Source organism: Danio aesculapii, chromosome 20 (genome assembly GCF_903798145.1).
Source record: "Danio aesculapii chromosome 20, fDanAes4.1, whole genome shotgun sequence".
Classification (NCBI taxonomy): domain Eukaryota; kingdom Metazoa; phylum Chordata; class Actinopteri; order Cypriniformes; family Danionidae; genus Danio; species Danio aesculapii.
This window is the reverse complement of record NC_079454.1, coordinates 29,352,151-29,377,030: the sequence shown is the minus strand read 5'-3', so window position 1 is coordinate 29,377,030 and position 24,880 is coordinate 29,352,151. Positions and strand designations below refer to the sequence as shown.

Below are 24,880 nucleotides of genomic sequence, written 5' to 3'. Positions count from 1 at the left end.
TATTTAGATTTTTTTAACCCTCATATTCCTGAATTTCAAACATTGCCGAATTTCTTGGGCCAAAAAGAACACTGACACCAAAAAGAATACAATGTTTACATTTTGCATTTTATTTTTTTACATGTATAAACAGTCATGCCTGAAGTTATTTATACCTCTAGCAAATTCTAATCCACTTTTTAGAAGAAGCCTGTGTCATTTCCGGTCAAAGAAAACTTGCTGGTTGAATAAAAGTAACTTTAAGTCAGAATTTGCCAGGAGTATGAATATCTTCGGGATAATTACATTTAGATAAAACTATTAATTGATTGAATTTATAAAACTACACTACCGGTCAAAAGTTTGGGCTCAGTAGGATTTTTAAATGTTTTAAAATAAGCTTCCCCTGCTTAACAACGCTGCATTTATTTCATCAAAAATACAGTACAAATTATAAAATTGTGAAATGTTATTGCATTAAAAAAATAACTGTTCAAAAGTAGTTTATAATTTAATTTAATCATTTATTCAGGTGATTTTTAATGATGAATTTTCAGCTTCATTACTCAAGTGCGCAGAGTCACATGATCCTTCAGAAACCACTCAAATATTAATTATTATTGTTATTTTAATATTATTATTATTATTATTATTATTATTGGTAATAGTAATAAAAGCAATAATGACTGGAGGAATAATTTCATTTGAAACTACATACTATAAGTATTAAATATATTTAATAAATAAATATTTAACAATTTACCTTTTTTTTTAATTAATAAATGCCGCCTTGATGAACAGAATACTAAAAAAAATAATAAAAACTGACCCCAAACGTTTGACCAGTAGTGTATGTAGAAAGCTTACGAATTCTGCTTTCAGCTCAGAAATCTTCATTTCAAAAATGACCTTTATGACTGTTTTTGTGCAAACATTAGGCTATATTTCTACATTTATAATACAATATCACTGCAGTAACGATTCATCCTGAATGCTCTATAAACATGCTAACAATCACTCACACACACTGTAAAAATGCTGGGTTCTGCACTATTTCTTTATGTTGTCCCAACTCAAATAGATTAAGTTCACTTAATAATTTTTACAAATTTAGTTGGATTGAACCTAAAATAGGGTGGCACGGTGGCTCAGTGGTTAGCACTGTCACCTCACAGCAAGAAATTCGCTGGTTCGAGTCCAGTTTAGTTAGAATAAACTAAACTGTCCGTAATGTATGAGTGTGTGTGTGGGTGTGTGTGAATGAGTGTGTATGGGTGTTTCCCAATACTGGGTTGCGGTTGTGTGAAAAACATATGCTGGAATAGTTGACTGTTCATGGCGACCTTAGACATGCACTCCAAAAAAATATTTCTGCTGCTTGTTCAAACTATATATTTAAAATGAGCTGAACCAACACAGTTCTTGGGGATCTTTTAAGACTACGTAATTGTTTTATGTTCAATACACCTAAATTTGCTAAAACAATTAAGTTAACTTAATTAATTTGTGTTGGGACGACATGAAGAAATTGTGTGGAACTGAGCATTTTTTTACAGTGTGGAGATTAAGCCGAAGGAAAATGAATGAAAAAAATGAATGAACATAAAACAATTAAGTTGTCCCCAAACCTTAAGAATTGTGTTGTTTCAACTCATTTTAAATAAGTTGTTTGAACAAGTCGCAAAAGGGATTTTTAAGTGCATTATAGTGCCCAAATCATCCTAGCAGAGTTCATCCTGAACGAAGATCGATCAAATGCAAACATGTAGTTTACATCTGAACTGGTATAAACACCATGAGGAAAGCAGTTTGTCAGTTTCACATCTGAATATTGTGTTCATGTAAAGAAAACAATCCACTGAGGTGTTTGCATCATCTTGTCTGCCAAACAGCCTGTGGCACTAACAGTAAGACATGATTCTGGCTGACCAGGAACTGTGTGCCCGTCTCCTCTCAGCAAGGAAATGTGAGCGAAACTGGCCGTGCGCCATAGAAGCCACCAGTCAGTTTAGTCTGAGGCCTGGGAAAAGGGGCGGGCGAGAAAACGAACAAAGAGAGTGAGTAACCGTTCCTTTAACCACAAACTGAGATGAACACCTCCACCATTCATGGGAACCTAAACCTGTCAGGCCTGGCCTCTGTTGCTCAACATGTGGAGAGCGGTATCATGCTAGACTCCAAAAACACTAATGGATCCTCAAGGAAACGTGGGTGTGTGTGAACGCGACTGAATTACAAGCAGAGAAGATTAGGTTAATTACTCCAAGTCAGGCTAATTATAGAAATCTGTTATTTCTTGCTTTGCTGTAGATCTCTTTGCTTTGGGGGTTTCATTTCACATCAGGTAGTAAGATGTGCTTTCGTCGATCAGATCGTAAGTGCATGATCCCAAGTATATGAAGGGTCTGAAAAAGGTTATCTGTTCTAGAGGTCATTGAAAACACATTCGACCAAATTGGTTTGATTGCGCAAGCCTACTCCCATCTGCTGACCTAGCATGTGATTATTAAAGGGCATGTTATGAGAAAGTGCAGCTGCCGGAACACATTGCTTTCCCTCTCGGTTATAAACAGCATATAGCATGGGTTCGTTCCTTATTGAAGGAATTTGAACAACGGAACAGATTAATGGCAGGTGGAAACAGTATGCTCAGTTGAATATAAGCAGTATATCTCAGTTGACAACCTCAATGTAAAAACAGGGACTTATACGTGTTTGCCACACTTTTAAGGCTTGCAGATAACTTTTCGAATATGTGCTTTGCTGTATATTTGAGTTCATTCCACAAGGCTGTTGAGTGCTTAATTCTGATGAACTTTTAAATTGTGTGATAATTTCCAGGGAAATGCATAGCTAAAATGTTTCTAATTGATCCAAATTAATTGATTTTAATTATTTTTTTGTTATAGTGATCTAATGGTTAGACAGTTGGACTTGGAATCCAAAGGTTGCAGGTTCAAGTCCCAGCACAAGCAGGAATTGTTAGTAGGGAGAGTAAATAAATATCCACCTCAAAACCACAGCTGAGGTGATTCCCTTGAGCAAGGCACCAAATCCCCCACTGCTTTAGGTGTGTGTTCATGGGTGTAATTTGTTTTTTTTCTATAATAACATCTCCTATGTGCATAAATGTGGAAGAAATGTAAAAAAAATGCAAATACAGATAAACTCCCCTTCTGTAAGCATCAATTAATAACTGCATGTGTTTGCTCTCACTAGGCTCTTTCACACATATAATCTTTGGTAAGTTACTTATAAAGATTAAGATATCATGAAAAGGACCTTTTTGAATAAATATAGGTAAAATATTGCGTTCTGGAAATTTACCGGTATGAGAAGTTATAACATTATAATGCCAGTTACCAATTTCTTGACTGACAGCTCTCCTGTCTTCCATTGTGAGTGAACGACATGATACTTACTGTGGTTGTAGGTAAAATGTGAACACGTTTTTACTCATCTTACAAAAATAGAGTCAGTATCATTCTGTAGTCTTAAAATCAATAAAAACTTTCAAATGCAAACTTGGGATATTCATTTGCTTGTGTTCGTCAAGCAATACAGAAAAGCAGCAAAGCTAAAAGGTTGAATGGTCAATTTACTTTGACTTCAGCCTATGTTTTCTGTGTAGAAAAAGTGCCATTGAAGACCATTGATACAGTGGTTGCCAACATAAAAAGTGCAGTGCAGTGCTCTTTTCTACAGTCCTCAGTAAGGCAGTGTGGTGCGCCTCATGTTTTCAAAACTGAAAAGCGTGTTCAGTGTAATCAACCTTTAGTGCGCTGTAAGTGCTGGGGTGTGGCAAGAAATTCATCCATTGGTAAAAAATATGCCAGAATAATCAGCAGTTCATTCTGCTGTGGCAACCCCTGATCAAAGAAAGGAATAAACTGCTGCCCAAACAAGCAATCCGAACTCAGATGAAAAGAAAAAACATTACACAAAGTAACCAAACATATACATACCACATTTACTTAAAAGTCATCTAATATTATATCTTTGAGGTCAGTTATAAGAATGGTGATTTTTCCAGAAAATAAATAAACAAATAAATAAAGAAAAATAAAGAAAACGAAATGTCATTGCGGCTGTCACGGTGGCGCAGTGGGTAGCACGATCGCCTCACAGCAAGAAGGTCTCTGGTTGGAGACCCGGCTAAGCCAGTTGTCATTTCAGTAAACTGAATAAGCTAAATTGGCCATAGTGTACTGTATGTGTGTGAATGCAAGAGTGTATGAATGTTTCCAGTGGTGTAAAGTAACAAGTTACAAATACTCAAATTACTCTAATTGAGTAGTTTTTCTCAGAAATTGTAATTTACTAAGTAGTTTTAAAAATGTGTACTTTTACTCTCACTTGAGTACATTTTTAGTGCAGTATTGGTACTTTTACTCCACTACTTTCCATCAACCTGCAGTCACTATTTTTTCCTGTCTATGGGGATTAGAAAAATCAGTCCTGTGATTCCTGTCCAATCAAATCACACAGAACGTCATTCGCATCATGATGAACTACCTCAAGACATGTGCGCTTTATAATTGCAGCAAACTGTTTGGAAGCATTAAAAGTGTCCAAGAAGATGTCCAGAATCTTTACACACATTGACCCAGAGACATCTGATTAGATGCATGTCACTGATGGGAAGATGACGGATGTTTACTGTATGATGATCGAAATGGCCTTAAACAACCGGCAGGCACAACATGACGTTTGATTGACGTTGTACCCTAATGTCATGGGGACGTTGCATTTTGTTTGGAAATGAAAATCAAGTTGACGTCAGAAATTAACGTCAGGCCAACGTCTATGTCCAACATCCAACCTAAAACCAACCAAAAATCAACGTCTAATGATGTTGCAGCTTGACGTTGTGTGGATGTTACCACTATGACGTCTATCAGATGTTGGATTTTGGTTGCCATAACTGATTAATAAATGTCAGTATTTGATGTCAATATGACACTGGTTTAAGATGTTTGCTCGATGTTGGGTTTTGGTAACTTTCCAACACAACCTAAAATCAACGAAATGTCAACGTCATTTGACGTTGTTATTGGACATCAAAATAATGTTGTCCTTAGACACTGACTAGACCTTGAATTTTGGTCACCTGACATCAGAACCTAAATCTAACCTAAAATTAACATCTTATAACTAAATGCACTACATAATATTACGTTTACACACATATCCACAAATTACATGTAAATGTATCAGCTTTTTACAGCGTAATACTCACTACTCGCTACTCTTGAGTACTTTTGAAATTTCTATTGAATAATATTTACAACAGATACTTTTACTCTACTTGCATTACATTTTTAGGCAAGTAATGGTACTTTTACTTGAGTATGATTATTCAGTACTCCTTCCACCACTGAATGTTTCCCAGTGTTGTGTTGTGGCTGGAAGGGCATCTGCTGCGTAAAACATATGCTAATTCATTCCTCTGTGGTGACCCCTGATTAATAAAGGGACTAAGCCAAAAAGAAAATGAATGTATGAATGAAATGTCATTGCCTGCTTACACTCTCTCACAACATGTACCATAATGCTCGCACTTTTGTGTGGCTGTTCATTCATATTTGACCATAGGAGCATCTACACTATAAAAAGCAATCCAAGAGGTGTTTGACCACCTCTGAAAGTGGATAAGCTCAAAACCCTGTATTTAGCATTGTCCACTTGTGATTGGAAGGTCAAAAATCATTTGATGCTGTCATTTTGGCTGAGAACCAATACATACTTTAAATAATGTTTTATTTTCGATTGATTGAAAATAAATATATAATATAAATATATAATTCATTTCTTAATTGTTTACTTGTAATATAAAGTATATGCCATTGTTGGATTCAGTTTGTTCATGCTGACGGTGGTTGAGCAAGTGTGAGGTCATGTGTAATTTGATCATATTGTTGAGTGCTGCTGACACCTGTTCACTCCAGTGCAACTTTACAAACTAGTCTGAGATTGTGCAACTCATAAGATGCTCTTTTGTTAGCATGAGCGAAGCCTCACAGTGGAAGTGATTCACTGTTTACTGGAGTCTTTGCAGCAATTGTGAGCAATCATTTGCTCATTACAATTTTGCTTTGTGGTTTTGTCCTAAAGAAATATCGATGGGGGCCTGTGCATACCATGGCCCTTTAGCGTTTTATGAAATATGAGTTTAAAAGTCAAAATTTATGAATCGGAATTTGAATGAATGATTTGAATGATTTGATAATATTTTAAATACTTTAATTCATTTCTTTAAAGTTTATGGCTTAGGGATTTCTTTTAGGTCTTAGTTCAATAGTAAAAGTGTAAAAGTAAACAGTCATGATATAAAGAAGATTTGGAGATTTGGAAAGAAAGAATTGGTCATCTTAGATCTTATTTTTTTAAGCTTATGGCTTACGTTTGATTGACATCTTAGTTGAAAAAATAATTTTTTTTATTAAACAGTTATAAAAATTTTATTTTAAAACAAAAGAAAAAGTGTATTTTTAAAGAATTAGTATTTTTTTTACTGTAAGAGATTATATAGGTATTTTATTAAATCTGAGGTAAAAAGTAAGCAGCTATGATAAAAATAAGAATTTGTGCTATGAAAAATTGTCTAAAAAATACAAAATAAAGCCATTTTATTTTAAAGGTGCTTCTAGTTATGTGTTTTTCCTATAGGAGCATTAGAATGAAGGATTTGTATTAGATCTGAGTTTTAAAATAACTAAGATAAAAGTTTTAAAAAATTATTTTTGTTTGAATGCTAAATATTAGGCATTTTTTTGTTAAAAGAAAGAAAGAAAGAAAGAAAGAAAGAAAGAAAGAAAGAAAGAAAGAAAGGAAAGAACGAAAGAAAGAAAGAAAGAAAGAAAGAAAGAAAGAGAAAGAAAGAAAGAATACAGAAAGAAAGAAAGAAAGAAAGAAAGAAAGAAAGAAAGAAAGAAAGAAAGAAAGAAAGAAAGAAAGAAAGAAAGAGAAAGAAAAAAAGAAAGAGAAAGAAAGAAAGAAATACAGAAAGAAAGAAAGAAAGAAAGAAAGAAAGAGAAAGAAAGAGAAAGAAAGAAAGAAATACAGAAAGAAAGAAAGAAAGAAAGAAAGAAAGAAAGAAAGAGAAAGAAAGAGAAAGAAAGAAAGAAATACAGAAAGAAAGAAAGAAAGAAAGAAAGAAAGAAAGAAAGAAAGAAAGAAAGAAAGAAAGAAAGAAAGAAAGAAAGAAAGAAAGAAAGACAGGAATTTTGGGGAGTTTTTGTTTATAACTTAAATAATAGAGCCAACATAACAAACTGATTTTTATTTTGAGCCGTCTGAACTCTACAAACAACTATAAGTAGCCCTTTGTCTCGCATTTACACTTCAAGGGTTTGTGAGTGACGTCTGTCCCGCACTGAGATGAGCTTCACTCACAGTCCCAGCGTGAGCCCACAGCAGACAAGTGTGACTTCACTATGTATTCATATTCCTGCAGTACCTGACACGTCTCTGTGTGTCTCATTTACACCCTCTCAACACATTTACAGGACCTTTCACATCACGTCTTTATGCGGTTTGGAAAGCGTATTCAGATCGCTAACATTTGTTTGCCGTTTAAATCATTTGGTAGCACATAATATATGAAAGCCATAATAAATGAATATTTACTGTAGACATTTCAATTCTTTTAATACAAATCCGAGTGAATTTAAACTTTGCTGTACACTGTAAAAAAATATGACAAAAAGTCAGGACAACAAATATTTTTATCTGGCTTTAACTTATTTTCAGAAGGTAATTAGGTTTCAACTGCATTCTTTAATGTTATACAAAGTTTAACTTGAGAAGATTAGAAAAGTTTATTTAATTCAACAAACATTTAAGGCAGAAATGATATTTTTACAGTGTAATTAATTTGAGGGAAACATTAAAAGTGATAACAAAATTACAGCTTTTGTTCAGATAAATAGCAATAAATGAATAAAAATGACAGTAAACAGTTTATAGTTTCTGTTAAATAGTCAATGTTAAATAAATGCTGATCTTTTAAACAGAATATTGAAAAATGTGTCAGATTCCACAACATTGAAAATGATAATAAATATTTCTTGAGAACAAAATCTGCATATTATAATGATTTCCAAAGATCACGTGACACTAAGACTGGAGTAACGGCTTAACTACTAATAATAACTACTAACACAGCTAATATTAATTTTAGGACATATAAAATGACAATGTGGATGTTGTAAGACTCAACACAACTCTACATAACATTAGTGGTTTATAGAGCCAAAAGTCAATGCTCAGTATAGAAAGCCTTAGTGCACATAAGTCTCGAACCCGATTCCTTTAGGGCCGCAGCTCTGCACAATTTTGGTCCAACCCTAATCAAACACAGCTTATCCAAATAATCAGGTGTTCAAGACTACTAGTGACTATTAAGCAGATGTGAGTTGGACGTGGTTAAAGCTAAACTATATGCAGACCTGCGGCCCTCCGAGAATTACATTTTAAGACCTTAAAACCACTTAAGGTTTCAACTGTAAACACTGGCCTACAGTATATTTACTAAATATTAATGTAAGAAACTAATCCAAAACTAAAACATTATTCATATACTGAATAAAATTCTATTAAATCTAGCTAACTCAGCAGGTTGTCGCCTATAGAACTGCAGAAATAATGGTGTTGCCTTGGTTACTGCAGTAAACAAAGCAGCATGATGTTAAACCAGGATTCTATTGATTTCATAAACTACACAGCATCCTGAAATTCACAGATTTAATTCAGGCAAACTTTAGCATACAACTATACATTGCATAATTAAGATGATATACAATTTAATACCTTGCAAAATAGCATTTAAGAATTTGTATAATTTTAATTATAAAATAATTCCTTATATTTATATAGTGCTTTTCTGGACACTCAAAGTGCTTTACTCATTGGGAGGAATCTCCTCATCCACCACCAGTGTGCAGCATCCACCTGGATGACGCAACGGCAGCCATATTGCGCCAGACCGCACACCACACACCAGATGATTGGAGAGGAGACTGAGTGATGAAGCCAATTATGATATGGGGATGGTTAGGAGGCCATGATGAACCAGTGGGCCAGTGGGCAAATTTGGCCAGGATGCTGGGGTTAACCCCCTACTCTTTTTTTTTGAAGGACATCCTGGGATTCTTAATGACCACAGAGAGTCAGGACCTTGGTTTATTGTCTCATCCGAAAGACTTCACTGAGTTCACTGAGCAGTATAGAGTCACCATCACTATAATGGGGCGTTAGGACCCACACAGACTGCAGGTTGAGCTCCCCCTGCTGGCCTCACTAATAGGGCCTTACATTTCTCTACATTGATTTAGCAACTTTTAACTTTTAAGACCCCGAGGACACCCTGTAAAATATAAATATTTTGCTTCTTGTTGTTTTGAAAAATATACACCCAATTTGTTGTTGTATAACCAAACACTGAGTCAAATTGGAGAAACCCACAGTTAGGTAAGAAAATTCAGTTTGGTCATCAAATAAACAAATGACATTTTATACCATATAGACTTACTTTAATTTATAATTATATTCCATAACTTTAGTGTACGTTTATCAAATAAATGCAGTCTTGGGGGGCATAAATGACTTGAATGACACTGTAATTGCTGATATTATAATTAGCAAGAAGGTCGCTGGTTTGAGTCCCCACTGGGCCAGTTGGCATGTCTGTGTTTGCATGTTCTCGCTGTGTTCATGTGGGTTTCCTCCGGGTACTCCAGTTTCCCGATAGTTCAAAGACATGTGATATAGGTGAATTGGATGAAGTAAATTAGCCATAGTGTATGTATGTGTTTGTGTATGGGTATTTCCCAGTGATGGGTTGTGGCTGGAAGGGCATCCACTTCATAAAACATATGCTATATAAGTTGGCGGTTCATTTCGCTCTGGCGACCACTGGTTTAATAAAGGGACTAAGCTGAAAAGAAAATGAATCAATGAAATTGGCTGTAGTGTATGAGTGCATGTCTATGGCTTTCCCAGTGCTGGGTTGAGTAAAACATATGCTGGAATACTTGGCAGTTCATTCCGCTGTGGTAACCCCTGATAAATAAGAGACTAAAGGCTGATTTATTCTTCTGCGTCAAGTGCACACGTATTCTCCGGCGCAGCCTGCGTGTGGATGCATATCCCCTCGCCGTGGCCATCGTTGACGTGCACCTCTCAAAAAAATGTAACTGCACATCGCAACGACGCATATAGCGCAAGCTCTGTGATTGGTTGCCTTGGAAGCGCTGATGAGTGTGGATGGAACCAAGAGCCACGCAAACCTGTTGGAGCGAGTGTTAACAAGTGTGGAGTCCCGTGACGGAGCTCTAGATGGAAAGTTTTATTTTGTGTATACCGTATGATCAAAGTTGTTGCACGTCCCCCAGTTCCCACCTCAAAATGAACGAGTTTGAGCTACTTGTACATTAAGGTAGCGTTCAGAAAAACCCAAACACCTGTGAAAGGGCATAATAACATCTCTGGGGGACCCCAAAGTGCATGGGCCCTTAGAATCGTCCCTACTGCCAGCTAGCGTTTCGGAAGTGTTATTGCAGAGCAACACAAACAGCACGCAGAAGTATAAACCAGGCTTAAGCTGAAGGAAAATTAATTAATTAATAGAATAAAATGTATTCAAAAGCCATCTAAATTTTCAACATGTTGTTCATTTATTTAATATTAAAGAAGAATATTATAAGACTGTGTAAATAAAGAACGTTCACATGTAACACTTAATGAAGGATAAAGAAGGAAAACAGAGAACTAGTAGTGTTATGAAAACAGCATTGGAAATGTATTTTGCCCTTTACATGTATTCTCAGATGAGAGACTGAAGGAGAAGCTGTTTAAAAGTGCTGCTTGAATTTGATCAAAAGGCAAAACAACAGATAAAATGATCAAGCGGTACATCCTTCTTGCCTGAGGCATCAAAACAGAACAGGTAAAACTGTTAAAACACGACTGTTATAAACAAACAGCGTTTTAAAAACAAGATGTCTTCCACAAGAAGCATAATCATAACCGACAGCAATACAGCCGTCAGTGAAAAATAAAAACCAAGCTAACGGCTTCACAAAATGGGCAGGGCTGCTATACTTTCATCTGTGTGTACGTTCCCACAATACATTTGCACAAGAGAAGACGCTAAACCAGTCTTATAGGAAATCAGGAACAACCCTGACGAATTTCCCCCGGATGTAAAGAAACCTAATAATGTCATCTTGGCCATTTGCAAATCAATCCCAGCTAAGATTTATCAGGCTGAGTTATTGTAAGCGTGATCTTGGGTTTATATGGTCACAAGGGAGGAGACAACTCACACTTTGGCTTTAGATTGAACTGTTGCATATGAAAGAGTCTGTCTAAGTAGGGGGCCGACACAAAGGAGATAAGACAGATACTGCTCTCGCCCCTTCATCTCCACGTGAGCACCATTCAAGCTTTGAATAGGCAGCTCATGCAAATTCAGCCATTTACATATGGCGGGCGCTCTTTGTGAGCAACAAATGGCTTTCTTTCTTCGTTACAGGTCTTTAAATCTCACTTCTAATAGCTGTGCATTTCATATGTTCTTTAAAGCTCTCTAATGACAGTTCCTGGGACGTTTCTTACAGATCAAACAACTCCGCCCATAAAATAAAGCTAATCGGGCGTAGGTAAACACATTGGCCAAAATAAATTAAAAGTTCATGTAAACACTCCACACTTTTTGGTACACTCAGTGGCTTCAGATGAAGCAGAAGAATTTTTTCCAGCTGCATTTGGAAAAAGCTTTGGTTCGTCTGTCTGAGAGTCGTCGTTTTTTGGCCTTCCTGGCTTTGTGTTTAATAGCCGCGAATATTGCCGCGTCGAAGGCCTCCTTTAGGTTTTTCTGAGTTAGAGCCGAGCACTCCACATACTCCGCAGCTCTAATCTTCTCTGAGAGGCTGCGTGCCCGTGAACTGCAGACAGGTTTGACCTTGTATCTGTCCAAGTCTATGAGGACGTTGACGTCCAGCACAAGGTCTGACTGAGTTCCCACTAAAATGATGGGGGAGGATGGGTTGCACTCGCGAATCTCAGGGATCCACTTCTTAGTTATGTTCTGGAATGATGTTGGGTTCACCACGCTGAAGCAAAGGAGGAAGACATCCGTGTGTGCGTAAGACAGAGATCTGAATTCATCAAATTCTTCCTGTAAGCCACAGACACGGACAGATAAGAACACTTGACTAAAGTTAGCATGCTTTTGTTTAACAGTATGTACACTTTACAAGTGTTTGAAAAGATTCGGATTTACAGACGGTTAAAATAATGTTTAAACTTTATAGATGTTTAAACTTCACTTATACTTTATGAGTCTTTAAAAAAATGTTTAGTCACTTTACAAACATTTCAGAAATGCTTAACTGTTGCAACTTTACAAAATTAAGAATTTTTACAATCTTAAAAATGTTTAAATTAGAGATTTTTTTTTTTGCAAAAAAGTTTACAAATTATTTACAGTCACTTTACATATATTAGAAATTGTGTCAACTTTACAGGCAGTTCCATCAACAAACTTAACCAATATTTACACTTTACAGATTGTCACACTAGAAAAATATTTCAACCACAGAGTTATTATAAAGGTTTATAATTCACAACCTGTTAAACTACTTTCACTTTCCTTTAACAAATTTTGAATTTTTAAATGCACTTTTAAAAGGGATAGTTCACACTAAATGTCATCATTTACTCTCATTTTACTTGTTTCAAACCTGTTTGACATTCTTTTTTCTGTTAAACAGAAAAGAAGATATGAAAAAAGATGAAAACCTGTAACTACTGGCATACATAGTATTTTTTTTTTCTTCTATGAAATTAATGGTTACAGGTTTTCAACTTTCTTCAAAATATCTTCTCTAGATAGTCAAACAGGGGAGTGATTAAATTTTGAGTGATTACATTTTTAAATAAGTAAAGGTTTTTCACTGACATTAAGTTACAAAGTGCTTTACAGTACAAGAAAATCGGAAAAAAAGTAAGAGAAAACATATCAGTAAAAGAAAACATCAAAACAAGTTAAAACCCAAGAACAGAAACACCAATTTACATTACATTTGAAACTAAAAGTGCAAACTCTCCAAAATGTCTTTAACTTGTCTAAACGATTTTATTGTGCTCCTTTTAATATAAAGACTTTATTTTTTACATTTACATCAGATTGAGTGAAGCTCTTCCATTACCTGTCCAGCAGTATCCATCAGCTGAATCCGCACAGGAGTGCCGTCCACCTGAACCTGCCCTGAATAACCAGAAAATAAAAATGTCAAGTTTTCAATCTCATAATTACTTCATGTTAATCATCAGCATGATAATCTAGAACAGATCTAAAAAGTAAACCCCCCACTTCTTACCTGAGAAGACGTCAAAAGCAGTCTGTTTATAATCTGTGGGGTATCCATTAGTGGTGTAGCTGACAATCATACTGGTCTTCCCCACAGCCCATCCCCAACCAGCATACAGCTGATCGCGGGCTCCAGCAGCGCCTCGTCCTGCTCCAAGCACACGGACGGAACTCTTGACTCGTGGTAAAAGTAATCCATTTGAGGTGGCATGTCCGACAATTGAAACCAGGGAGAAGCGTCCTCAGGAAAACTTTTTAAACTCCACAGTGATGCTTTGCGTCCTTGTTGAGACTGATGAGTGACTCATTACTCTCTCAGCTCGCAGGGGAATTGACTCTGATGACTGACGGGAGCTTTCCGCCTTTGAATGGAGAGGCTTGACTTTGCATGGCCACGCCCACCACCACCACAGTCACGGGCTTCAATGGAAAGAACACACAGATAATGGTTTGAACACAGATAAGCCATTTAATGATTAGTTAGCTATTTTAATCCCAAAGGATTCTCAGTGAAACAAACTGGATGAATTTGATTCATTTTTATAATGGTCAAAGAAAATGTGTTTTATTATTGTAACTGTTGAAATAAGAGTTTTTAAACCATGCAATTTATTAGACTTTATATGTTAGGGACATTTGACTAGAAAAAAAAACATAAATACAGTAAATAAAAAGTATTCCATCCCAATTTCATCCCAAAAATGTTTGTTCTTTGATAAAAACACTTTACAAATTTACAAACCCTGTCATTGTCCTTATCCTCAGGCCAACTGAACCTACAGCTTTAATAGTTTTGTTATGCTAAAAACTGTTATTTAGGAGAAAAAAAAACTTCAGGTCACATTTGCATTAAATTTAAAGTCAGCTGTGTGCAATACACATTTTAAGCTATGACTCGGAAGTGAAATCATTTGAAGAAAAAGCTGACAGAGATTAGGGTTGTGCTCTATCATTGAATTGTATGATCTTTTGCTAGTTTTTGTATTTCTTTTTTTTCTTTTTTTTTGAGGACAACAAGCTTAAGTCACGCCCTGTCAAATTGATCAAATGTAAGCCTAGTTGTAGTGTCCATACTGATGCGGCTCTTTCTGCTTTGACATCTGTTTGGATCATCTTAAGTTAAAGGGATAGTTCAGCCAAAAGTAAAAAATCAGTCATCCTTTACTCACCATTTACTTGTTCAAAACCTGTTTGAGTTTCTTTCTTCTGCTGAACACATGAGAAGATGTTTTGAAGAAAGCTGGAAACATCCATTGACTTTCAAAGCATTTGTTTTTCCTACTATGGAAGTCAGTTGTTATCAGTTTTTAGCTTTCTTCAAAATATAATATGTTGTGTTTAAAAGCATAAATAACTTATAAAGGTTTGGAACCACTTGAGTGTAAGTAAATAGTGAGTACCTTTTCATTTTTAGGCAAACTATGCCTTTAAGAAGCCACTGACTATCTCCACTGTGTAAAGATGTTATAAGGAACATCTTTAGGTTAGACTAATGTGAATGTTCATTACAAAATACACATAACAAGCAAGACAAATAAAGCATGAATAAAATAAGTATTAAGAACTATACACTACGTGACAAAAGTCTTGTCGCCTATTCAAGTTTTAGGAACAACAAATAATAACTTGACTTCAAGTTGATCATTGGTATCAGAAGTTGCTTATATTGAAGGCAAAGGCCTCTAGATTACACTTATTTTACCAAAATAAAATGTGATCATGCCTTGATTTTATTAATTGATTTTGATTATTATTTAATTAGGACAGTAAGGTCTGACTTTGCTGAGACAAAAGTCCTGTCACTTAACAGAAATAATGTACAGTATAGAATATACAGGATAAAGGATAAATGGATATGGATAAAGAATTAATATTGTGTAGGACTCCCATGAGCTTGGGCGACTGCATCCATACATATCTGCAATGACTCAAATAACTGATTAATAAAGTCATCTGGAATGGCAAAGAAAGCGTTCTTGCAGGACTCCCAGAGTTCATTAAGATTCTCTGGATTCGTCTTCAATGCCTCCTCCATCATCTTACCCCAGACATGCTCTGGTGACTGGGCTGGCCAATCCTGGAGCACCTTGACCTTCTTTGCTTTCAGGAACTTTGATGTGGAGGCTGAAGTATGAGAAGGAGCGCTATCCTGCTGAAGAATTTGCCTCTCCTATGGTTTGTAATATAATGGGCAGCATTTGTTGATACCTCAGGCTGTTGATGTTACCATCTACTCTGCAGATCTCTCGCATGCCCCCATATTGAATCTAACCCCAACCTATAATATCTTTCACCAAACTTGACTGATTTCTATGAGAATCTTGGGTCTATGCAGGATCCAATGGGTCTTCTGCAGTATTTGTGATGATTAGGATGCAGTTCAACAGATGTTTCATCAGAAAAACCTACCGCCTGCCGCTTTTCCAAATGATCAAGTAGAAGTCAAGTTGTTATTTGTGGCTCTTACAACTAGGATCGACGACAAGACTTTTGTCAGGTAGTGTAAAAAATTACAAAACATAAAGGTACAGTTTGCACAAAAATAACCATTTGCTGTTAATTTAGTTACCTTCGCTGTGGCCTGATGAATAAGGGACTAAATAAATACATTTGAATAATTTTTTTCAGTGTACAGGACAAGCACAAGGCTACCATTTTGATGAACAATTTAACACACAATTTCCATAAACAAAACACAAAACAATAACAACACTAAGGATAAATTCTTAATCTGGTAATAAATACTGTGGGTGTAGGTAATAATATTGTGAATATTATTTAATTTCTTGCACAGACTAAAAGTTTGACTCCATAAGACCTCAATGTATCATCAGAAGCCTTACTGTACATATTAATTTAGTTTGTATGTGTCGTTTTTTTACTCTCAGCTGCTGATTTGCATTTCAGTTTCATCAAGGACCATAGTTCCAACATATCTAATTAAATTTTCTACTAAAGATAAAATCCATCTATATCTTTGGATGTCCTGAAAGTAAGCATTGCCTATGTAGCAATTTTGGTTTTTTGGGGGGTTTCGAATGTTCACTAAACAGCGTCTCTACGTGGACAAAAAAGAAGCAGCAACTTTCTTTCTAACTGTAATCACATGATATTCATCAGCTGACCCAAGACAGACATGCACACAACACAGCTCGGTGTCTCAGACCTGTCATTGCTTTTTCATTTATAAAATATCCCTTGGCGCATAATTTTGTTTTATTTTATATCTGTAGGGTGTCCATTATGTTTTATTGACCACGCAAAGAGGACATTGACAGTGACACAGCTTGCGAACAGGACATTTAGCTCGCATGCTAGCGTGCTATGGGTGGAAACAGCTGGTAGGGAGACTGTACATCTTTACCTGCAATGCAAACACAGGTTCACCATTTGCTGTACATCGTCGTGTGAATATTTGATCATTTGCAATGGCATCTATTCTGGATCAATATGAAGATTCGCAGAACATCCGTCAACACAGCCGTGTTTCCGCGGCCAACATCGGCATCACTCATTCAGGTCCAAACATTACATCGTTTGCTATGTTATTTTTGTATTTTAAGCATTGTATGGTGATTATGACAATTTACACGAATGCTTGTTTTCCACAGGGTTTGTAAATGTAAGGTTAGAGGAAGAAAAACCTATTTTCACCAAGCAGCGTATCGATTTCTCTCCTCCCGAAAAAATCAACCATTTTTCGGTTTGCAACAACCAGTTATGCATGAGTTTGGGAAAAGACACCCTGCTGAGGTAAAACTGCCATTTCTCGACTCTATGTTATCTACAGTTGTTTAAATACCATGCTTTGCATTTGATAAGTTTTGGCTTGATTAGTTTATGTACATGCAATGTGTGATTAATGTGTATTTTGGTGTCTGAAGGGCTTAAGGATGTGGACCATTAAGGACAATTCACTTTGAAACGTATATTTGACCTCCTGGATACAAATCACTTAATCTGTGTCTTTATTTGTGTGTGTCGATCTAATTGTGATTCATTTGCATTATATGTGGTCCTAAAACCTTTAAAAGTCTTGGGTTAATTTCTTTAAACTGACTTGAAAGAGGTCTGTCATTTTTTACAGAGCAGATTCAAATGTATTGTCATGCATATTGTGTTTCAGAATTGATCTCGGAAAACCTGATCAGCCAAATCAAATTGAATTGGGAAGAAAGGATGATAGCAAAGTGCACAGACTTTTCCTAGATCCTACAGGTAATCACATGTCAATGTTCACACCTTGTGGTAGGAGGTTTTAAATGCATTTAGGCCATCTATTCTTAGTTATTAAAGACATAAATGGTTTGATTAGATTTCCCTTGTAATTTGTAAGGCAAAAAGCATCAAAGTAATGAATGGGGAATTCAATGTGGAGAAAACAAACAGAAGCACAAGTATGAACAGTTATAAATGTAATGCTTATTGTTTTTTAGATGGATTTTATTTATGTCCTGTATAGCTCTTCAGGGTATATCATTCAGAGATTCTAATGCTTTGTTTGCACTTGGTATTAAGTTAATCTCCAGTGACATGATTACAGATGGTCAAGTTAGATGCAAATGCTGCATTTTAAATTATGTATAAGATGTTTATGCCTTACAAAAATATTTGTATGCCTTTTTAAGTTTTTAAACTAGTCATGTTATCTTGTGCTGGTAGGTAGTACAAATTATTTACTAATATTTGTCCATGTACATCTTTATTTCTTTTAAAGAAATAAAATATAATATAATAATTCAACTGTATAAAAGCTCACATATAAATGTGAAATAATACATTTAAAAATTAAATTATGTTTCAAAAGTTGTTTTTGCTTACAAGCAAAATCTCACTTTAGTGCAGGAGTTGACTTTTTGAAGTGGTCAGTTTGGTCTAAATGCTTTAGATTTATAAGATTATCTTTAGATAGATAGTAGAAAAGTATTCTGTTATTTTTTTTTGCCATGTACACCATCATTTAAATGTGTAATGTTAATCATGAAAGCTAATAAAAAATAGTACATATTAAAGACTTAACAAAAAAATCCATCTCTAAATGTGAGAAGTGTTACATTTATAGTTGTGAATTTTAGGGAATTTTGTTTACCAGCAAAAAATCTTTTCCCTATAGTGGTTGACGCTCATGAGTTGCTTTTACAATACAGGTGTGGCGCATGTTTACTAGGATATGTAGTTTTACTGATTAGATCACAAAACATTTTGAACCCCATTTACACCTGTTTAGCACTAACTGAATGATCTGATTACCTGTAATATCTGATACCCCAATGACCCATCTTAATACCAAGTGTAAACGGGATGAGAAGCTCAGCCCAGGGGCCTCATGGATCAACACTGCGTACGCACAAAACATTGTGTACGCCAGATTTCACGCTAACGTTTGGATTTACTATAGATGAAATGAACGTGAGAACGTGCGTTGGTCCACGCCAACTTCATGTCTGGCGTACGCATTTCTTCTGTTTGTTTTATTTCCATTGGTGACTCCTAGAGGCAATTGTGTTAAATTGCACACTACAAAGTATCTTTGAGTCGTGCAATGGCAGCTGTATGGGACGGGATCATCCCCATGTCTAATAGATATATAAGGTTTCCATACAAAGCAGTTGACCAGCCAAACATTAAGCGCAATTTGCAGAGATCGCCGGTTTTCCCAATGTAATCGAATCGATCAACTGCACGCACATTGCTATAAAAGCGCCATCTGAAGATGAATTTGCATACGTGAATCGGAAACATTTCCATTCAATAAATGTGCAAATAATATGTGATGGTCAAATGTGCTTAACATAATACACACACTTATTAATGATTCCTACTTGTCTTCCTCGTGATGAAAAGTAGGCAAAATCTGATATGTAGTGGGGGAGAAACAAAGAATGAGTTCATCAGATGCTGGATTCGAACTGGGTTCATGATCAATCGTGTCAAAACATGTTGCCATACACTTTACTAGCTACGCCACTCAGGCTGCTGAATGTCGCTCTCCTTAGTTATGTTGTCTCTGTCAATCAAACGGTGATGGGCGATAATCACTCAACTAGCTCGTTCCTTAGCCTAAAAAGACACTACAAAATTTTACACCTTTACATCGGACAATTTTTTTTATTCACTCAGTGCGATGTTCAGACCCCGCTGCGTTAACCGCATCAGCTAAACTCTCACATTCTATTTTTTCATTTGTTATTAATTCTGGAGGACAAACGCAAATAAGATCATAGCTTTTTCATTTGGTTTTGCCAAAGTAGAGTCATTACCATATTTATTACAGGGATGAGGCAGGGAGGGGTTGTGTGCACGTGAGCTCAGTTTCACGTTAATTTGTACAAAGAGAATATGCGTGGTATTCAGCGTACGCAGTGTTTCATACATCTGAATTTTTTATTGCGTACGCACATTTACAGCTTTGTGTGTACGCAATGTTTTGGTAAGAATTCAACGCAAGTCTTCGTACATGAGGCCCCTGATGTTTGAAAATGCCATTTGTACCTTGACCTTCTTAAACCTACCTACTTTTTAAAAGATTCTGTAAATGATCTTTTCTCTAATGTTTTACAGGGTCACATTTAGTCATCTGCCTCACTACCAATGAATGTGTATACCTAAACAGAAACACGCAGAAGGTCCGAAGTCTGTCAAGGTGGAGAGGCCACTTGATTGAAAGCATAGGTTGGAACAAATTAATCGGCTCTGAGACCAACACCGGGCCCATTCTGGTCGGCACCAGCCAAGGAATCATCTTTGAAGCTGAGATCTCTGCCTCAGAGGGCAGTCTCTTCAACACTAACCCGGACCAGTACTTCAGACAGGTTCATTACCTGGAGGAGGATGGCAAGCCTGCTCCGGTTTGTTGTCTGGAGGTTGAACGTGGTTTGGAAACTAAATACTTTATCATTGCAACCACACGAAAACGGCTGTTCCAGTTTGTAGGAAAGCTGGCAGAAGGATCTGAGCAGCAGGGCTTTAGCTCCATCTTTGCCCAGAACCAGGACCTTCTACCTAGCTTCCAGGAATTTCCTGTCAATATGGGCTACAGTGAGATTACGTTTTACACATCAAAGCTACGCAGTCGCCCCAAGACCTTCGCCTGGATGATGGGCAATGGGGTTTTGTATGGGCAGCTGGACTATGTACGCCCCGACTCTTTACTCAGTGATGTTCAAGTGTGGGAATACACGCAAGACATCGATTTAAACTTCGTCAAACCCATCTCTATAGTCCTCACCCAGTTCCACTTCCTGCTCCTGCTTCCTGACCGTGTCCGAGGGATCTGCACTCTGAATGGGCAGGTTGTGCATGAAGATGTGTTTCCCGAAAAGTTTGGTACACTGCAAAAGATGATCAAAGATCCCGTAACAGGGCTTGTGTGGATCTACACAGAGAAAGCAGTGTTTCGATATCACATCCAGAAGGAAGCACGGGACGTTTGGCAGATGTACATGAACATGAATAAGTTTGATCTGGCCAAAGAGTACTGCAAAGATCGACCAGAATGCTTAGACATGGTTCTCGCCAAAGAGGCTGAGCACTGCTTTCAAAACAAGCGCTACCTAGAGAGCGCCAAATGCTACGCGCTCACTCAAAATTACTTTGAGGAGATTGCGCTGAAGTTCATTGAGGCCAAACAGGAGGAGGCCTTGAAAGAGTTTCTGCTTAAGAAGCTGGTCAACCTCAAGCCCAGTGAGAAGACTCAGATCACCCTGCTGGTGACCTGGTTGACCGAACTCTATCTGAACCGGCTCGGTCAACTGGAGGCCGAAGACGGCAAGCAACATCTATTTCTGGAGACCCGTGAAGAGTTCCGTACCTTTCTTAAAAGCCCCAAACATAAAGATTGCTTCTACAACAATCGCAGCACCATCTATGATCTGCTCGCTAGTCACGGCGACGTGGACAACATGGTGTATTTCTCGGTCATCATGCAAGATTACGAGCGTGTCATTTCTCATTACTGCCAGCATGATGACTACAGCGCAGCTTTAGATGTTCTCTCCAAACACTGTGACGACAAGCTCTTCTACAAGTTCTCCCCAGTCCTCATGCAGCACATCCCCAAAAAGGTGGTCGATGCATGGATTCAGATGGGAAACCGGTTGGATCCTAAGAATCTGATCCCAGCGCTTGTGAACTACAGCCAGATGGGCAGCATGCAGCAGATAAACGAGACCATCCGGTACATGGAGTTCTGTGTGTATGAGCTGGACGTCAAAGAAGAAGCCATTCACAATTACCTTCTCTCGCTTTATGCCAACACAAGCCAGACGCTCTGTTGTGGTACCTCGAACAGGCAGGAACTCACGTCTCCGATATTCATTACGACTTGAAATATGCCTTGCGCCTTTGCTCCGAACATGGCTACCTGCAGGCCTGCGTCTTGGTTTACAAGATTATGGAGCTGTATGAGGAAGCTGTGGATCTTGCTCTGAAAGTATGTTCGCTTTGACATTTTTGGCACATTTATCTTTTTTTAATTTTAAGCCCAGAGTACGCTTCGTTGTTTAACATGCATAACATTCGTCAACATCTGAATATATAGGGTATATGCACAGCTAGTGTTTTTTCCCATACTGAATAATTTCCGGTAAACGGTTAATTTGAGTTTTTTCAATTTCATACGGTTCCTTTTATAGCATCGATGTTGTAAAGTAATTAAAATATAATCAGTTAAATAGACTTCAGCATTCATTTAGTTCTTAAAGCGTAAAATGAGATGAAAAGCTGTTTACACGCACGCACCCTTCAGGATTAGCAGGCTAGCGCAGAATCTCCATTAAATATTCTGGGATAAAATAAATGTTCATGTTTAAAGATATGGTGTGGAAGAATGGAATTTAATGCAGTGCTTCTTGTACATTCTGAGACCCACTTTATATCGTATATAAATCAGGCAGTGACTTGTAAAGAAAACAGACCTTAAACACAGCAATTTTGTAACGGCATACAGTTCACTGGAAGCGCTTGACCCAGGTTACTGAAAATCTAAAAGTCCTTTTGCATATACCCTGTGGACTATATGCACACAGACTTTTCATTTTCAGCTTTAATTTTCACTTTAAAACTCTAGCTGTGCATATATCCCATTGTTTCTGCCATCTCCAGTGCTTTGTTGTTGTTCTTGTTCCGTTTCCGACTGTAAAAACAATGGGCTTGTCCGATGTTGCCACCATGTGGACAAACAAAGTAGTTGAAAATACAATTCAAAACTACTTTAAAATAACTTTCTATTCTTGCAAAAAATGAGTCATGATAACTGTAGGTGATCCCTAGCATACACACAGAAATTAAGGTATGACTTACAACATATATAGAAATATTTTAGAAATATTATCTAGGATTTCATAAATAATTTTCTAATATTTTCAAAAATTGCCTTAATTGAATTACTCAAAGTGTTTTGAGGATTAACCATAAGTAAAATGGAGATTTAGTTTTTATTTTAAATATATTTTTGAAGTATGTAATATATATATATATATATATATTTACAATTAAAATGTATTTACATATGTATTTTATTCTATAAACTTTAAAAGATTTTGTCATTACATTTTTTCTTTGCTTGTACCATGTTATTTGACATATTTATATAAATTTTAGACAATACAAAACTATTTTAACTATCAATATTTGGTGAAATTACCCCAATTTTCAATCACAGATGAAGACATGGATCCTATAATATAATTATTCATTCATTCATTTTCTTTTCGGCTTAGTTACTTTAGTAATCTGGGGTCGCCACAGTGGAATGAACCGCCAACTTACCCAGCACATTGCACAGCGGATGCCCTTCCAGCTGCAACCCATTACTGGGAAACACCCATACACTCCCATTCACACACATATACTACGGACAATTTAGCTTACCCAATTCACCTATAGCACATGTCTTTGGACTGTGGGGGGAAACCGGAGCACCTGGAGGAAACGCACGCAAACACGGGGAGAACATGCAAACTCCACACAGAAATGCCATCATTTTCTCTGTGTATATGACTTTATGGTGGCCAAAATATTTTCAAATATAAAATAAAACCTTTGCTTTTCCCTTCAGGTGGATGTGGATTTGGCCAAGTCTTGCGCTGACCTTCCAGAGGATGATGAGGAGTTAAGAAAGAAGCTTTGGCTGAAGATCGCTCGCCATGTAGTACAGGAGGAGAAGGATGTCAAGAAGGCCATGAACTGCCTGTCCAGTTGCAACCTGCTTAAGATTGAAGACATCTTGCCTTTCTTTCCAGACTTTGTCACAATAGACCACTTCAAGGAGGCGATATGCAGCTCTTTAGAGGAGTATAACAAACACATCGACGAGCTGAAACAAGAAATGGAGGAGGCCACAGAAAGTGCCAAACGCATCCGCGAAGACATCCAGGAGATGAGGAATAAGTATGGCGTGGTTGAGTCTCAGGAAAAATGCGCCACTTGTGATTTCCCCTTGCTCAACCGACCTTTCTATCTCTTCCTGTGCGGACACATGTTCCATTATGATTGCCTCCTGCAGGAAGTCATTCCTCACCTCTCTGTCTATAAGCAGAATAAATTGGATGAGCTTCAGAAGAAACTGGCAGCAACCACACAGACCACCAAGGCCCGGCACAAGCCTAGAGAGGAGGATACAGTCAGCTTAGGCAAAGGCCAGGGAAGCAGAGAGCAGATCAAATCGGACATTGATGATATTATAGCGTGCGAGTGTGTTTACTGCGGTGAGCTGATGATCAAATCCATCGACAAGCCGTTCATTGATCCTCAGAAGTTTGATCAAGAGATGTCCAGCTGGCTCTGAAGGAGACGCTTTTGCTTGAGCTGCACAACACATTTATTAAATACAATGTACATATGCTTAATATGTAACCGGTTGTGCATTGTGAAATTTTTACATGCTGGATTAATAAATACTAACACGATTTTGTCAACAGATATGCACTGTATAAATGTTGTTCATTGATTTTATGTGTTCGCTTCCTTAGACCAAACTTTAAAATGCACTTGTTTTCATTTTGCATATGAGTAATGCGAATAAATGATTGCATTTTGACTGGATCTTGTGTTATGTTGTGATTTAATGGGATTTTAAAGGGTAAGCTAGTTTCTATTGCTACTACTCATGGTGCAGATATTGAATTGGTGTCCCAATACAAATATCTTGGAATTTGAGTTGATGATATGCTTTCTTTTAGTTCTCACATTCAGCAATTGGTGAAAAAATTACAAGTGATTTCGTCTCAGAGTCTGGATACTGTTTACCATGGTGCACTAAGATTTATAAATAACTTTAAATCTCTTACTCATCATTGTGTGCTGTATACTAGGGTAGGTTGGTCTTCTTTGTCCATTCGTAGGCTCAAGCATTGGTATATCCTTGTTTACAAATCTATACTGGGTTTACTCCCATATCTACAGAATTACATTTGTAAAAAGCCTGTGCTTAATATTGGCCTTCGGTCACAGGATATTTATTTACTGTCTGTTCCTAAAGTGCGGACTGAGATGGGAAAAAGGCTTTTAAATACACAGCATCTTTTG

The 24,880-nt window shown here is 36.9% G+C and overlaps 2 protein-coding genes across 2 annotated transcripts; one reads left to right on the top strand and one right to left on the bottom strand.

Moving 5' to 3' along the window:
• Positions 1-10,632: 10,632 nt before the first annotated feature.
• On the bottom strand, positions 10,633-13,676 carry rhov (ras homolog family member V). Its single transcript, XM_056480873.1, is given in 4 exon segments — positions 10,633-12,160; positions 13,194-13,252; positions 13,365-13,451; positions 13,454-13,676. Coding segments are annotated over 4 exon segments (705 nt in total). The 5' UTR covers positions 13,566-13,676; the 3' UTR covers positions 10,633-11,713.
• Positions 13,677-16,475: 2,799 nt separating this feature from the next.
• Positions 16,476-24,397, top strand: vps18 (VPS18 core subunit of CORVET and HOPS complexes). Its single transcript, XM_056480872.1, is given in 6 exon segments — positions 16,476-16,873; positions 16,966-17,107; positions 17,481-17,572; positions 19,916-21,607; positions 21,610-21,785; positions 23,412-24,397. Coding segments are annotated over 6 exon segments (2,922 nt in total). The 5' UTR covers positions 16,476-16,782; the 3' UTR covers positions 24,141-24,397.
• The last annotated feature ends 483 nt before the right edge of the window (positions 24,398-24,880 follow it).